The sequence below is a fragment of the Condylura cristata genome, unplaced genomic scaffold (assembly GCF_000260355.1).
Source record: "Condylura cristata isolate star-nosed mole 26May11 unplaced genomic scaffold, ConCri1.0 scaffold00026, whole genome shotgun sequence".
Taxonomy (NCBI): domain Eukaryota; kingdom Metazoa; phylum Chordata; class Mammalia; order Eulipotyphla; family Talpidae; genus Condylura; species Condylura cristata.
In genome coordinates, this window is record NW_004567127.1 from 22,305,719 (window position 1) to 22,323,363 (window position 17,645).

General features: G+C 43.0%; 1 protein-coding gene across 2 annotated transcripts in view; it reads right to left on the reverse strand.

Moving 5' to 3' along the window:
- TENM2 (teneurin transmembrane protein 2) overlaps nucleotides 1-17,645 on the reverse strand; it is an 895,709-nt gene that overhangs the window by 239,935 nt on the left and 638,129 nt on the right. For both annotated transcript variants that reach the window (XM_004689796.2, XM_012730132.1), the window contains one exon: nucleotides 1,580-1,818. In XM_004689796.2, coding sequence (XP_004689853.1) covers nucleotides 1,580-1,818 — 239 coding nt within the window. The remainder of the gene's footprint in view (nucleotides 1-1,579; nucleotides 1,819-17,645) is intronic.

Below are 17,645 nucleotides of genomic sequence, written 5' to 3' on the forward strand. Positions count from 1 at the left end.
CCCCAGCACAGCTCCCTGGGCAAGCACACAAAGCCACCTTTAACAACTTGAGGTTCAACTCCAGGGCTTGAAGGTGGTACAGAGGTCTCCCAGTCCCTCAGGTCACCCATTCCTCCATCCCTCATCACGAGGCAAGAGTGAAATTAGGGTGCGTGAGTGCTGGACTTAGTCCCCCTGTAGAGCTGGGGTTTGTCATTTTGCAAAGCATCAGATAAGCATGGTCCCTTTAACCTAGTGTCTGTGTTCTCACTTTGGGAGGGTATGCCCGAGATGTAACTGTGCAGGAAGGTAAAATCGGATTTTTCCATGTTAACATGAGCACAGCCACATTATGGGAGAGTAGAAACCTCAGTCTGATTTTTGGTTTATGGTGGTCTGCTTGGGCAGGCCCTCGATCTCTGTGGGGTCCATAGTCCATAGTCTGGCATGCTTGGGAATAACGGCCCTTCGTAGCCCACCTAAGGGTGAAGGAAGTGAGGGAACCCCACCACTGAGGAAGAAGGGGCTGGGCTGGGCTGGTCAGCACTGATTTCCTTTCTTTATAACTGGGAGATGTTTTAGTCTAAGTGCCAAGAACTGTTTTGGAGTTGGCCTCGTCCTGCTGACGGTTTACAGGTTTGCTTTGCAATATAGCACAGCCAAACTGGGGCAACCCACTCGTAGCAGCCCTGAAACCTGGCCAGCGCCATCAAGCGTTTCAAATAAACTTCAACGAACGTCACCTGGCTTCCACCGTTGCCAGGAGCTCTGCCAATGGCAAGTGCCCCAACAGAGCAGCCAAAATGGGGCTCTTTGTTGGGGCCAGAAGATGCGAACAGGCTTGGTGTCCAGCCCAGGAGGGCTCACACGCAAGTGGCACCTCTTGGCGTCTGCCGCTTCCCAGAGTTAGATGCAAACCAACAAGCTTGCCATTGCGAGAAACGTGTGCAGGCTACTTCATCACGCTGCTTGCCTGAGTCACAGCCTGAGTTACCAGAAGCACAGCTGCTGTGGGAGGTGGGTGCACTTCAGAGGCAGAAGCACCAGGTGAGCAGTGCGTGGAGGCCACTGGACAGGGCAAAGGAAGGGGCATGGGCAAGACCTGCAGCGTCTGCACAGTGCGATGCTGCAGCACCAAGACCTGGCCGCAGCGCCGGCCTCTCCCTCCACCTGTGTCCAGCTCTGTGGACACCCTGGCTCTCCTGGCCTTCCTTCGCTTCGGGAAGTGCCCAGGCCTGCTGCTCGCCGTGGTTTATCACTTTGGCGTTTAAAGTTACCCAGCGTGGCACGGATTTCAGAAGAGAGTTAAAATTCAGCGGTGGAGGGGACTAGAAGGCTACTTTGGGAATGAGGGATAGGTCTGCAGGAACGACAATTTTCAGTTTCTCTCCAAGAAAGAATACTGTAAGGGTGCTTAATTTCCCTTCTGATAAATGTCATTTAGCATCATGAAGGAGAAACTCATCAGGTTTAAATGGATTTCAGGAGGGAAAAAAAAATCACTCCCATCCATCACTCATTTTTACATCAGGAGCCAACAAGCCTCCTGTACACACAACTCTGCCCGGCTTACCCCGCGGCCTCGGCGGCGGCAACTTACCGATGAAATAGGCCAGCAGAATCGCCAGGAGCAGTGCGGCAGCGATGGCGGACAGGGCGGCGCATTTCCAGCTGCAGTATTTGGAGGGCTTCTTCAGCTTGAAGGCCTTCCTGGAGAAGGTGTTCCGGGGCAGCAGGCGGGGCGGAGGCGTGTAAACGGTTCCTGAGGTCAGAGGGTATCCTGGGGAAGAGCTGCTGAACAGGGGCGTGCTGCCCGAGGAGGTCTTGAAGAGAAAGTGCCTGCAAGGAACAGGGCGAGGCAGGTCAGCTAGGGGGCTCCGTAGCGCAGCTGCTGCCGCTTTCCCGCTCATTGTGCTCAGCCCCGGAGGGCTCTGGGAAACTGCCCTAACCCACTGGGGACTCCGGGCCTGAGGGAGGGTGACACAAATTCATTATGCCTTCACATAAACATCTAGAGGCTAAGCACTGTCATATGTTAGATACCTACTATGTGGAGGCCCTTGAAAGATACTGTCGTCACTACTCACATGCTAAGTATTGTCGCATCCCTGTTTGTGAGATGAGACATCCGATTTGGAGAAGGTAAGTAACTGGCCGAGGATTGAAACCCCATGCTCTCTCTTAAGCTGAAGTCTGTGCTCTCAAATGTCACCCTGAACTGTGATTGTGGTTCTCTGCAGGCACCTTGGCCTGCCAATTAGACAGCTGCCCTGGTTGAGCTGTGCTGAAGCAGTAGGGCAAGTGGGTCCAATACTAACCAGGCTATCACCCTACCTCGAGGTCAGATTGCCCCTCAAGGGCACTTCAAGGGCAATCGATTCCTTGACAGTAGATTTTCGCTCACATGTACCAATTTTTAAGATTTCCAATGTGATTTTTCTATACCTTGTTTTAAATGATGACTGGATTTCCAACAAATAAATGCTAGGCTTTACAGCACGAGTTTAGCACCAGGGCCCACGTAGCTAGGGCCCAGGGGCTGTGTTACATTGGACCCTGTTCATCTTTATGTTCCCAGTATCCTACTGAAACGTCAGCATGCAAGGAAGACATGAGTGAATGAATGAATGAATGAATGAATGAAAGGAGTTCCTTCCTTGATGTGATTTTACTCAGCTTCAATTCTAAGACTCCAAAAGGAAATGTTACACAGGCATTTTCTTTCACTGCAAGTCTTCTGAAAGTGCAACTCTATTTATGGGCCACAAACTATGTGTCAGCTACAATGCTAAATGTTTTACTTGCAATTAAGTCTCCCATCATCTCTAGGGGTGGATACTATTATTACCACAGTTTAATGGGCCTACTATACCACATTGCCCCTGTACCAGGGGTGTGCAGGCTTTCCCAGCAGGGTTCTGAGGCAAGCGTGCTGTCATTATAAATAGTTGTCTGTGGCTGTTTTCAGGTTAAAACCTTGAAAGTATTTTAATCCTTGACAAAGATCAAATGAGTCTGATGTGACTGACAATCATGTCAGCAAATGAGTATCTGATTAGTGAATTATTTAGCATAGCTAACGTTAAAATAAACAACTGATATTTAAACTTTATTTGTACCATAAGCATGTGTAATGATCTGAGGAAGCCAGGAGGTTTGAGTCCATAAATAAGACTTTGTGTTCCTTGGCCAATAGCTCTCTTTGAATGTTCCAGAGTAGTGTCTTTGGAAAGTGGAGGCAGTAGGCAGAGTGTTTAAAAGCAGTGTTGTACAGCAAGACACACCTGGACTGGAGTCCTGGCAAGCCCTACCTGGGCAGGTGAGCTCATGTAAATTACCTAACACTGTTCTTAAGAGCCTCCAGCTCCTTCACTGTAAAATGGGGATAAAAGAGCACAGGTGTCTCGTGCCAAAGCACAGTTGTTATAGGATTACATAGGTCATGTAGGAAAAGCACTTAACTCAGGGTGTGTCTCATAGTAAATGCTCAATGCATTATGAGTTGCTTTTTTTAATGAATATTTCAGAGCAACATACGGCGCCTGAAACTTGAGTTTTAATTTAAAGCTTGATAAATGTCAAACAAACACCTGAAGAGTTTTCAAATCAGTAAATAATAGCCTACCTCCCTTATAATTAAGCAGGAACATATGCACACCAATATTGGGTGACAGGAAAGTTCTGGGACTTGGTTTAGGACAACTTCAAATTTATTTCTTGAACAACTCTCCAAGAGTGTGCAGTGAAAACAGGAAACTAAAACCTAGGAGTGCGTGGACATTGAGCACTATCATTAATGAGTATTTAAAACGTGCAAACACTGGTTCTCTTTCCCACAGGGACCAAGCCCCAGGGCTGAGCCATAGCACCTGTCTTCAGAGCTCCATTTCCAGCGTAGCTCCTTCCCTGAGGTCCTGACACCGCATTTCAGCGATGCACCAGCTGCCTCCTACACCCACACCCATGCTACTGGGAACAACTTGTACCCATTCCTGCCCTGCCCCTCTCCAAACACCTGCTGACTTCCTATTAATCCAGTTGCCTACAACATCACACTTCTGGGCCCCTCCTCTCTTCCTCTTACCTTCTCCCATACAGCAGATACAGCAGGTTCAGAATTGCCTCACATTTATTTCTAAAATTCTCCCCTACCCACCCTCCCCTTTTCTTCCCAAACCACAAATGCTATCACGGCCTGGCAATATAAATCCCTGTTGATCCTGCAGTGCTTAAAAGAGGAAAATCAAATTTTAACGTGGGACCTGAATCTTTACAACCACCACCAAGCTAATGACTTCATTTACTTTGTGTAAATTGACAAACCCTTTGAAATCAGGCACACAGTTTGGAGAAAGCGATCCCATGGCCAAAGACGCACCAGCGTGTGAGCACGGACGGGACTTTATTATCATCCTCTCTAACTTGTGCTCCTAGCTCCATGGACTCTATGCTTCAGTCACACCAAAGAATGCACCTTTCCCCAACAAGCCTGTTTGTGTCAACTGTGTTTGTGAGTGATGGTCAATGCCTCTGGAATGGCCTTTCCTGGCTCCCACACAACCCCAGCCAACTGAGGCTCACTTTCCAGTTTCTTACCTGGAAAACCTATTCTGATCTCGCCCTATCACTTTGTATACTCAATATGTTTGTATACTGGGATATATTTTGATTACACACACACACACACAATATTCAGCTTCTTTTCTATACTTCGTTTTAAAGGGGAGTTAGATTTTGTTACATCTCAGCACCCTTTACACCCTGCTCCCACCCCTAGTCTGAAGAAAGAAAGAAATGCTTCTAATAACATACAGAGTAAAATCAGAAGGCCTACCCGGCCAGTGCCTGCGTGATTTCTCAGGCCACCTTTCCACCTGTACCTTTTGCCATGTTTTCCTCCCTCACCCCATCAGTTACATTTTTTGTTAGCTCTTCATTAGCATGTGATATCCAACACAGTCCTGCTCCAAGCCTTTGCACCTCTAAGTGCAAAGTGTGCTAGATCTTTCCCTCTGTCTGGAAATATCTACACAGCTCGTTTCGTCACCTCACTCACCTCTCTGTTCAGTGTCACTTTTACAGGACATATTCTCTGGTCCCCTTTTTCCTTGCTCTGTCATTCTCCATCCCATTAAAACTACTTATTTTTCTTCATGATTGTATATTTCTGTACTATCTATTACTCTGTCCTTATCAGTACAACTGAATTTCTTTGAGATTTAAAATAATCAGTTATTCTGTTTGGTTAGTTTAATGATGTTTCTTAACATTCTAGCATGAATGCACAGAGAGAAATCCACAAATCTTGTTAACTAAGTGACCTGTAACCTTCCCAAGGCCAAGATAGGGATATTGAATGGACGATCCCGTGAACATGTTGGATTTTATAATTAGGATTCTTTCTGCCATGTTGATTCCTGCTTTCTAAACAGATTTACAAGTATGCATATGTACATATAGGAAAATGTCTATATTTATACAATCTTGCACAGAAAAAAACACTGATTTTTCTTGCAGGATATTTTTTCTTCTAGGTTGCTCTTCGATATTGTGGTATCTTTGAAGATCACAGCTAAAATGAAACTCATTTAGTTATCACGTGTCTTCTTTCTTGTTTCTGGTGTTAAACATCACAAATCCAGAGGACAAAAAGGTATGCATACTTCTGTTTCCCTCACAACAGATACCTTCTCCCCCTGGTGTCACAGATCTTTACAAGGCTGAACAAATTAAAAAAAAATTCTACAGAAGTAGTCTTTGGATTTTGTCCCATTAATGCCTGCTTTCAGATCTGGAAAAGAACAGATCTCCGGGCTCTCTTCAAATTCAGTCCTGGGTTCTGGGGATGACTGGGGGTATATTTGTCATGAAGCTCCCTAGGTGATTCTTATGTATGTTAAAGTTTATGAAATGCTTTCCTAACTGTTTTTGCACTTTTTAGTGTCTGATTTACAGGAATTATTCTAGCTGGCTGGTAGGTACATATTTTATTTTATTTTTCCAATAATTTTTTCTTTTGTGTGTATGTGTAGAAGAGCTGGCATGCAAGTCAGAGGTACAGGGAGAGGATTCACTAGAGACAAAGTGGGGGGACAGAACAGACTGAAGTATACTGCTGAGGGGAGCAGTGGGTGAGGCAGGAGAGGTCTGCTGCTTCATATGTGAGTTAGCTTTCTGGCCGGGGATCAAACTCAGGCCATCGTGGTGATAGCGCTGAGATTTAACTGTTAGGCCACCAGGGAGCCCCAGAAGTGACATACTTTTAAGTGCAAGTTTTGAAAGCTGAGACAAAGTGTCATGAAGTCTGCAACTTGCATCTAAATGATTCAGCCAAAATTCTCTAACTCCAGCTCACCACGGATGGACAAGAAATTTGGAGCAGAATGGTAGCTACTGTTGAAACTGGGTGGTTATTCCTATGGTGTACGAGTATTCTTCCAACTCTCCTATATATTTGAAAAAATTCATAATCAAGCTGAAACAACACCAGCTCTGGTTCACACAACAATGGCAAGCACACACTGTAGGAAAAAAGAAAAAAAATTGAAGCTGACCCACAAGGTAATGGTCTGGCCAGACAGTCACTGGGCGGACCACAAAGGCTTGGGGGACTTCTTGGGGATTTTTCCCTGAACTGGCTATTAAGACAGCTTTTCCCCCTCAGGGGTCTACTCAGTATGCTCCAATGAATCATTTGTGATGCCCCAACTGAACTTCTTCCCAGCGGTCGGTCATGGAAGTAGCTCAGCTCGGACTCCAGGCGTCAGCAAAAATGTGTAGTTTCCAAATGCACTTGACATTTTTCAAGCACAACTCAATTGCTCTCAGAATTGGCCACTTGTGTCTCAAAAAGGAAAGGCAAATGAGGGTCCCCCAAAGTGCTGTCCTTGGAGTTTGCTAACACTCAAAGGGATAGAGAAAGCCAGTCCTTGATGTCTGACAAAAAAACAAAAGCGCCTACACACTGATTTCCCTTCCTAGCGTGTGGGCTCTTGGGGCTTCAGTCCCAACACTTAGCAACCTCCCTGGTGTGGCTCGGGCCTCCCAGGTTGCTGCTGAGCTTAGCAGTGAGTCTTGCCTAAGTTCTCCTCTCTGTCCCAGGTCCTGGTGGGCTCTGGGGAGGCTGTGGCCCTCACTTCCCTTCAGTGACCTTTCTTTGAGGTTCATGCCACCACTTTTCCATGTGTGAAAACAAAAATCATTTGTTTTCTCAAATCACAAGGATCCCCTACTTTTTAAGTTTGTGCTGTGGGCCCTCCCTGGTGGCGCAGCGGGTTAAAGCACAGCATTGAGAGCTAAAACCACTTCAGCATGAGTTCGATCCCCGCCCGCCCCGGAGGTGACCCACATGGTGCCGCAGACCTCTCCTGACCCGCCCGCTGTTCCCCTCAGCAGTGTTATTTCATCGTGCCGCAGACCTCTCCTGACCCGCCCGCTGTTCCCCTCAGCAGTGTTATTTCATCGATCTGCATGTTCTGCTCCCCACTCTGTCTCTGGTGAATCTGGTGAATCCTCTCACTGCCCTTGCACCCCAGTTCTGTATGGATAAATAATCTTAAAAAAAACAAAAAAAGTTTGTGCTGTACCTCTTTGCTTTTACAGGAGACCTACATGAATACCTGTTTTTTGTTACTGAAAGGGGCCCAAAGATGATTTTTGCTTTCATGATAAAGGACAGAAAGTGGAACCACTGTTCAATGCCGGCCTTGTAGCTGCTGTTCTTAAGTCAACAGCACCTGGATCACTGAGTGACCCCACCCAGCTCCTTCCTGGGACCACTTCATCCAGGCTGGGTAGTTATCACATCATGCCTGCTACTACTCATGTGGTTTCTGGTTTTGTGTATCATTTGGTATGATTTTATAGGTTATATTTGGGGTTCCAGAAGGCTCAGATATTTTCCATATTAATTCATGGTCATCATGTCTTTGTTCTATGCCACTTGGCTTAGAGAAGGTTTCATAGGAATGCTCTACTTTGAGATAGTGGGGAAAACCTGTAATGAAAACCAAGGAGGGAGGGAGAGGAGAAAGAGTGAGACACACACAGAGACTGAGTGAGAGAATACATCTCACAGCTAGTCTCCCATGCACTTTACATGACAGCACAGATATGGATTTGAGGCAAGAATCTTGGCAAACCAGGCTTCAGCTTCAAATTGGCTTAGAAAATTAAGGGCATGCATTTTCTCTGATTAAACAACCATGGAAGATTTGAAAAAGAACTCTAACAAACAAGAAACTCATGCATAGCACCATGTAAGAAGGACCCCATCAATTCAACATACTGTGAACTTTTATTTTATTCTTATAGTACAGAAAGAGCCTGACTAATCTAGAGTGGAAACTTTGCGAAGTTGTGGCTGGTTAAATTACTTGAGGCCTCCACAAGATCTTTCTTTTTTTCTGAGTGCTTTGCAAATAAATCCAATCATTAACCTCCCTACCAGGGAAAGCAATACATACATTAAAGCCCTTAGCACAAAATACCATTTTTCAGCTTGAAACTGGTGGGATCCCAAGAGATAGTCTCCCTATTTTGTATGGACTTGGCTTTATTCTCAGGGGACATCCCAGCATGGCTTCAAAACAGAAATGTACCAGACATGTAAATGTACTGCCTTCAGTCCAGAGGTCAAGCTTTGTCTCCACCGCCTGCCACCACACCGTATCTTACTGTCTTCATCATGGCACACACAGACTGGACCTGTAAGTGCTCTTTTTCCTATGAAGCTGCCTAGAGAGAATGCTCTCGAAAGGGTAGCATGGTCTCAATGCAGCACTGTGAACAAGGAAGTCGATCTGATGATGGGAGAGACCAGGTGTTGACTTTTGTTCTACCGAGAGAGTTGACCTCCCCAGTAAATAAACTCACAGGAATTTGCAGCCCATTAATCTTTAAAAGATTTTTAATTTCATACATGCAGTTGCTGAAATTTGATAAAAAGTCAGAGGAAGGATAGTGGCAGAAACGTGTCCAGAAAAGGGGCGTGCTGATCAGTGAGGGAGATGAGGTGTGTTTTAGAAAATGCCAGATTCCATCACATTTTACTGGCCCTGGCCGTGCCCTTTGAAGCATCAGGTTTATTGTCTCTAAAGGAGTAAGTTTAATAAAGAGGCAGCCCATAAAGTGTACTGTAGCATGTAAAGTTACTGTAATTAGGTTTTCAGGAGTTATAATAAAACATTTAGCTGGAGAGAGGTTAAATAACCACTACGCTTTCTGGCATCATTATTCTAGTCTCCAATATGCATTGGTGGTAGAGGAGAAACTCCAGGGGGGGATGGTGGGGGGATTAGAAGAAAGAGGATGCTTATACTGTGCTGCTCCAGCTCAACCTGTATAGGAGAACTAATACGGTTTCAATTGTTCTGACTTTACTATCCTGTTTGGAAATGTAAAATGTACCCACCTGAAGAAAATCAAGTTTAAAATAAGTTTAAAATACTGATGGGAGAAGTCTCCTGGACTGCTCTTGAGAGAGAGACTGGTAAACATTTGGTTTTTAGAGTCCGTTTTTTCCCTGATATATAAATGTTCCCATATTATTACGACCATTGTAATTATGTTTGAAGACAATAGGATAATATCAAACAGTTCATTTTTAAGTTTTCAGATCCTGGCTTCTGTTCTTAACCTTCCCATGACACTGGATGATACACTTGTCCTCCCAGTAAAGTTAAGTGAAGGTGGGCATCTCCATCGGGGGATTTCTAGGGGAAACCATGTTCATAGGACATGCTTCATGGGGAGTTTGATACCCAGAGAGGAGTCTGTCACTGAAGCCACTTACCGCTGTAAGGCAGGAATCCTAAGTGTCTTACTTTTCCTAGGTCTCTTTGTCCAGTGCCTCACAATACTAGCTGAATGAGGCAGTGTTGCAGACAACGCTCAAAAAATAATTTCATTCAGAAAGGAAAGGATGTTAAGGATGTTACTAGCCTGGAGTTCAAGCTCAGGTTAAGTGAACTGTTGCTTTCAAAGAGAACTTTTTCAGTGTCTTTGAAACGAACTGCTACTTTCTAAATTTGAAAAAGCCGCCAATAACCCAATTAGTAGAATTAAAAACCAATTTCATATCATGATTTCCAAAGCTTAGATTCAAACCAATTTTGAATCAGCAGAAACACAGGCTTTCAAGGTTTCTGATCCCTGAACCTTTTGGATCCTAGGGGTGTGTTACTATTTGCATATGCTGAAAACAACAGGAAAATCCTCTATTTTGTCCTCTTCAAAATTTGCAGTCATACCAAAAATACTCACAGCTGGAATAATTAGCAACTCAATTTACTGCCTTCCGTTTCCTAAATAGAAGCTTTGACTCTTGATACTTAAATAGTGTCACACTGTGATATAACATTGCATTTTTCATGGTAAAACTTTTTTTCCCCCATGAAATGATATGCAGCTCAGTGTGACAGGCAAGATCTCTAGAGGTCAGTAAGAAACCTGGTGTTTTGAGAGCAAAAATATTTCAGAGTCTTTGGGATGAGATGAGGAGTCTATTCCTTTTTTCCTCAGGAGTTGTTAACTTGTTGACTTTTTTCAACTTAATTGGTAAGTGTCTTGATACAGCAGAGGGCAAAAAAAAAAAAAAAGACTTTTGACTAACTTTAAACTTGACCTTGAATTCACCATACACTGTAATTGGGGAGTGTACAGACAGCCTTTCCAAATAGGCTTGTGTACGTGTTCCCTGGCAGACAGCGGTGGATGAAGAAAGCAAGCACACCATCACATGCAATCAATCGCAGGATGATCGCTCCCATTGCGTTTATTGTCTGGACCTTTCAAAGAGTCAAAGACTCTTCAAGCTGGAAGGAACCTCAGGATATGTCACTTCATCAAATTCTGCTTCATGCTACTACATTTTTTGCGTGTGTGTTTGTCTTGACTGCCCATTCAAATTGCAAGTTTCTCAAAAGCAGGAGACATATCTTTTGCTTCCTAGTGGCCTCTGCTCTAAGTAGGTACTCACACATTTTTTTTTTTTTTTTGCTGAAAGAATACAGGAATCTATGGTATCATGGAAAATGTACAGGTTTTGGAGTCTGGCGATCTGGACTCAAATCTCCACTCTGTCAAGAATTGTGTGGTCAGGAAGGTAACACCCCTGAGCTTCAGATGCGTCCTCTAAAATCTGGGATGGTAAGCTCTTCATCATGGAACTATTAGAAGGACTGAAAGACAAATATTTACACTCTGGAAGCAGAGTCACTGGCCACAGAAGTTGTTTAAAACATATATGGGCTGTATTCCCTCTTGCCCTTGCAAAAAAGACAGTACTAACTGATAAGTTCACGATTCCACCCATGTTTAGTGAGCAGATGAATACAATGGTGAGACCTTCCTATGTGGATTTATGATTGGAGAGGTACATGGAATAAGCAAAAGTCAGTCCAGGTACACATACAATACATGAAGTAACTGCAAATTGTGAGATGTGCTAAGAAGGAAATCAGGGACTAAGGTAGGGAGAATACCTCTGCAGAGATGACCAAATGGAGGAGGTCTGAGGGTAAGAAGCAGCTGATCATGCAAAGAGTGGTAGAAAAATCATCCCATACTGAAGAAACTGCATGTGCAAAGGTCCTGAGGTAGAAAGGTCAAAATTTTGGAGGATGTCAAAGCAAAGTGTTGGCACACTATGACCAAGGAGGTGAGTGGAGGGGAAAATAGACATGGTTAAAAGAAATCATGCATAGTGACACCCATGTCATGGTTTTGAGGCAATGGTATTTATGAATTTAGACCCAGGGGTTTTAAATTCTGTCTTCTCTTTGAACAAATAAAGCAGATTTAGGAGCAGTCTCAAAAATGGCTTTGATAGAACAGACTCATGGGGAATTTAGTCTGGTAGTTTTTGATGAAAGATTTGGCTGTCTTCTTTGATTTCTGTTTTGAGGATTTTGATTTTTGTCCAGAATATTCCAGGTACCTCTCAATAGTTCGCCTGTTATTCTATCTATCTCTATAAATTTAGATATCTCAAATTTAATATGACCAAAATAGAGTTCTTGGTTTTTATTCCAAACTGACCTTCCTCAGGCTTTTGTCAATTGGTTAAAGAAGTCATCACCTAGTAGCTGTGCAGAATAGATTCTGAGTAAGAAATGTGCATGCAGGACATTTATTAAAAGTTCTCTTGGTGGTGCAGCAGGTTAAAGCACAGCACTAAGAAGCTCAAGCCACTTGTGCATGAGTTCGATTCCTGCCTGCCCTGGAGGTGATCCACATGGCACGGCAGACCTCTCCTGACTGGTCCGTTGCTCCCTTCAGCAGTGTGTCTCGATGATCTGCCTGTTCTGCTCCCCACTCTGTCTCCAGTAAATCCTCTCACCGCCCCTGCACCTCTGGCCTGTACTCCAGTTCTGTATGCATAAATAAATAAATCCTAAAAAAAAGTTCTCTTGGCATTATTAACTATGAGGGAGTGAAGGGAATAGGCTGGGTAGAGGGAGAAGCTGCACTGTGATGTCGTTGCAAAGACCCTTTGATCAGTCTCCTGGGGTGCTGTGTCTGGGAAAGATTCCTTGATTAGTTTTCTGGGGTGCTTTGGCTGGGAAAGCTCATAAAGTTGATCCAGGGTTTGGGCCTTAATACTATCTCTCTTGGATCAATCATTAGATATTGCTGACCCCAGGGGCATGACCTTGAAAGAGGAGGTTCCCTTCAGTTGAAATACACTCCTCCAGTGCCCCTGGCTGAACTCTCTTGGTTGCTGATACTTCCAATAGCTTGGGGGACAGGCATGGTCCAGTCATAGAGGATGGCATCTGGATGGGAGCCCTCATGAGGGTCCTTCATGTTTCCCATGCTTTCCTCACACCTGATACATCATCAGTCAGTTTCCTCTCTGCACCCAATACCTACCCATCCTGCTTATACCTTTATATCACCTATACCTGGCCTACTACCTAGAGCAACCTCTGTAAGTCTCCCTGTTTCTATGGGGGTTCCCACATCCATCCTCTACATACACAAATCAAATTATACTAATTTCCTGCTTACAATCTTGCAATTCCTTTATAGTAGACGTAAGCCAGCCCAATGACAGTCTACCTCATCTTTTTTTTTTTTTTTTTTTTTTTTTTGCCTCCACTCACTTCATTTCTCAGACCACCACCACACTTATTTGCTGTCCCTTAAAGCGTCAGCTTCTCCCAATCTCAGGGGATTCACATTAAGTTTCCACAGTCTGGAAAGTTCTTAGATCATTGTGTGACCTGTCCTTCCCAGATTTTGTAAGTCTCCCCACAATGCTTGTGTTCTCAGAATGGCTTCCTCTATCAGCCCTTCCCACCCCATAATTTTATTATCTCGCTTTGCAAACAAGATTGCATCCTAGGGAACCATCACCTCCATGGACTAGTTGTTGGGGAGATGGGGGTAATGGTGGGCCTATAAATCCCAGCCCTCTCATTCCTCTCACTGAGTAGCTATCTCACTCAGTATTTGCTTACTATCTGCTTGCCCCTCTGTCCCCAGCCCTGGAAGAATGCCATGTTTGGTATTTAATTTTTAGTAAATGAATAAAAGTCTCATTCAGTCTAGAACTTGAAATTTATTTTGTACTGCCTGCAGGAAGTGATAAATGGAACAAGTTTTCATCTGTTCTCTATCTAGCCTGTAGTGTCCTCTTCAAAGGTTGCCCTGTCACTGGTTGTTTCTGCTAAACAAAACCCTGTTTTTAACATAGTTAATTACTTTGAGAATACTTCAACTTTCTGTTCTGAGGAGGCATTTTAGCAGGATGTGTGAGAACCTTCCTGTTTTCTTGAACATTGAAGTTGAATTTTTCCCTCAACTTTTGGTCATTCTTGAGGTCATGGACCATACTGATTATTTCTCCTCAGAAGACATAATGGCATTTAAAAAATGCATCGTTCATTAATTTCTAAGATTCTGTGCAATGATGTGGGTATCTCATAGCCCTCCCCTTTTCTCTTCCCACAGCAGCCAGATGCCTGCATATGTCCCAGTATCAGTTTCCACTAATCTCTGGGCCAGTTCCTGGTTTGTAACCAGTTGCTCATAGATAATCTTCCTATAAATCTGGAAGAATCTTTGGTAAATGTACATGCTCCTTATCTATCACTTCTCTGCCCACAACAGAACCCTTTATCTTTATAGGTGTGGTGTCTCTGCAAATGTGGAGATTTCCTCTTGCATTTTCTCTTCTAAATCACTTTTGGAGAATATGAGGAGCATGGTTTTCATGTCTTTTTATCCTCCTCCACCCAAAGAATCATCCATATATCTTTCCCTTATCTCTTCCAACTTTTGTAACAAAGGGGTCCTGCCTGATAGAACTTTCTTTATTTCCTGACTATGCTTTAATGACTTCTGGATAATCTGAAGGGTGACATTCACCATAATGTTAAATGGGGATCACTTTGACCATTTTCCATGTTGGATCTATTAACCAGGATTAATCAAATCTCATGTATTGAAGAATTATATAGATTCTCCTTAGCTGTTTCAAGTGATGCTTTGAAAATAGGCATTTCTTTTAGCATCTTTCTTACAAAAAACTCGGAACAAGAGATGAATACTACTATATGATGAGCTTATCTCTAATTTTAGTAGACTTTTCATACTGAGGGACACACTGATTCTCCAGCTATTTTTTCCTTTTTTTTTTTTTAAATTGAGGTGAAATTTGAACTTAAGCTAAAATATTGTAAAGTGTATTTTATAATCATTTTTTGGTATTTATGGCATTCACAATGTTGTACAAGCTTCATCTTTCTTTTATTCTAAAATATTTTCATCATTCCAAAAGAAACCTTGTACTCATAAAGCAGTAACTCTCATTCTCTTGTTCTGCTACCCCATATCTGGTAAGCTCTCATTTCTATCCCTATGTTTTTCCCTCTATTTCTGCTTCATGAATTTATTTCACATATACATACATATGTGTTGCATAAGTCCACATTTATTTGTGGTTGGCTTCATTTACTTAACATAGTGTTTTCAAGTTTATATCTACTGTGGCATGGATACATATTTTATTCCTTTTCACAACAGAGTATTATTCCATTGTGTCTATGTACCACATTTGTTTATCCACTCACTAGTAATGGACAAGTTTATATATAACCACCTTCTGGTTATTATGCATCATATTTCTCTGGATCTTTGTATACAAACATTTGTTTGATTAGTTGCTTTTCAGTTTGGGGATCTCTACTTCAGAGAGGAACTGCTGAGTCCTACAGTAATTCTATGTTAACTTTTTTGAGAAAACTTTAGTTGATTTTTTAAATGCAGAAACTAATGATCAATTTTGAACTCACTCAGCAAGGTCAAATTCTGTTTGGCCCTAAATATATGGCCCGTTCCCTTGCAACCCACCCTTGCCATCATCCTGCTTTTGAAAACTTTTAATGAATTAACAGAAAACATCACCTAAGGACCAGGGTGCAGTGATTGCAGAAAGAGGAATAACACTTCCTGCCTTACAAAATGTGTGGCATGTCCTACTCAGTAGGCTCTCATTTTAGGAAAGAGGATTTAGTGAGAGCCTGGGAGAACCTGAATTATAGAAAAGCTAGACATGACAGTTTTATAGGAAAGGGAAGTGTTTTCATGATATTTGGCAGTCAAAAATATTTGAGGAAATTATTACAAATCTTCACAAGCCTTTATTTAGCACTTTAAAAATAATAAGTATCCCAATATTCTCTGTACAGTAAGGGCCATTTTGCTTACTTATTAGACCATGTACATTTTATATCCATCTTCCCAGTCTTAAAACTAGTGTTTCATGGGATATGCCTCTGAGAAATGAAGTCACAATTTATTGCCTTCTATTTCTGGATGAACCCTTAAGACCCAGAAATAAACAAAAAACAAAAAGAAACGCTCTAGTAATGATTATTTCCTAGATTCTTGTAGGTATACAAGACTATCTGTTGGAAAGGAGGAAGGTGGAAGAGAAGAAAGAAGTCATATTTATACTGTGAAAATTTGAAGGGACAGATAAAATATTTGATGGGATTTCTTCAAGGTCTAGAAAGGAAAACAAAACTGATTTATCTGAATTCCTGCATAGCCGGCAGCAATTCTTAAGTCATCAATGCAATCCCAGATGCAGGGACTCGCAGAGGAGAAAGAATACAAAACACAACAAAACAACCTGCTACCCACATGTTGGTGATGATACATTTGCTTCTCCCACATCAACAGTGTATGGAGATTTCTAGCATGGAAGTTTGGCTCTCTGTTGCTTTTTTTTTTTTTTTTCTCTTAAGCACTCCCGTAAAAGATGGTTATCTTTAATGCAATTTACTTTCCCATTTGAATTTACACCTGCCCCTTTAAGGCAAATATCTGACCTATCAGTGTGTTTACTCTCATCTCTATACATGTAATATCCATAAGTACAATATTTTCTTATTTAGCTCTCTTCATGAAATGATAGAAGAGCTCTTCAGGGATATTAATTAAGCTTTACAGCAAACCCTGTGATGCGTCTGCCTGCCTACATATATCTGGTGGGTGTGCAGAAATGAGAGCTCTGTGGAAGTGTGCCCCGATGAGCATCTGTAGGCCAGCCACAAGCTCTCTGACAATGCACAGATCAGATCCATACATTTCAGTCTTCAAAAAATGCCATTAAAAAAAGGCAACCATCACAGCTGGAAAAGATCATGCTTAGTGAGATAAGCCAGAAAAAGAAAGAAAAATACTGGATGGTTTCGCTCATAGCAGGAGTATAATGGACCAGGCGAGAAAATAATAAGAATAATGAACAACCATATACCAGAGACATTTTGTGGGGGTGGAGTGGGGAATGGGATCAAAAACAGCGGGGGTGGGGAGAGAAATGCACGGGACTATGGTGATGGCACACGGGTGACTCGGTGATGGGAAACCCACAGGATTACAACTGAGATGAAAAAAAAGTGTACAAAAGTGATGTAAAAATAAACTGCTATATTATATATATAAAAAAGGCAACCATCACTTAGCATCACATAAATATTACCAGGGTGCCTAGCAGGCACTCCAGCAGATCCTGTCACAAGGCAAGTCCCAGGGAAGCAGGCTGTGAAAGCCTGGCTTCCTTGAAAGGCCCCTAGTTTCTTAAATGCTAGGTTTCCTAGGGCCCCGGGCAAGGCTTTTTAAAAATGCAAGTGTCAAGGAAACTGTCATGCTTGTTTTCCTTAAGTACCCGAAAAGCTTGTCACTGCCATCTTGGAAGTCTTGATGAAGATGAGGTTGGACATGCCCAGGCATGGTGAATTGAAAACTGCCTGACAGGGAGGTGGCATGTTCCACTAAAAGGCAGGTGCCCGCCTGGAGGCATTTCTTTGCAAGTGGCGTAATTAAACAGAACCTAAAGGGGAGTCTGCTGGGGAGGCCCCCTTTGTTGACATCTTGGAGCTTGGATTTGAACTGGGGTCCTTTCCAGCTCTTCGGTTTTGCTTGACAAGACGTTAAGTGGCTACATGCAAAGCAGTGTTTGCTGTCTGTGAGTGCTGTGGGGATTGGTCTATGGGGTGCAGGGCTGAGGTTAGGGTCTGGTTGGCACAGCTCCTGCTGACTCCAGGAGGCTGGACAGGGCAGGACATAGTGGGTAAAATGTTGGCAGCAGGTGGGGGCATTATTTGGTTGTAACCCATGCTCTTTGGGGCCAATCAGTTGGTATTATTGACTCT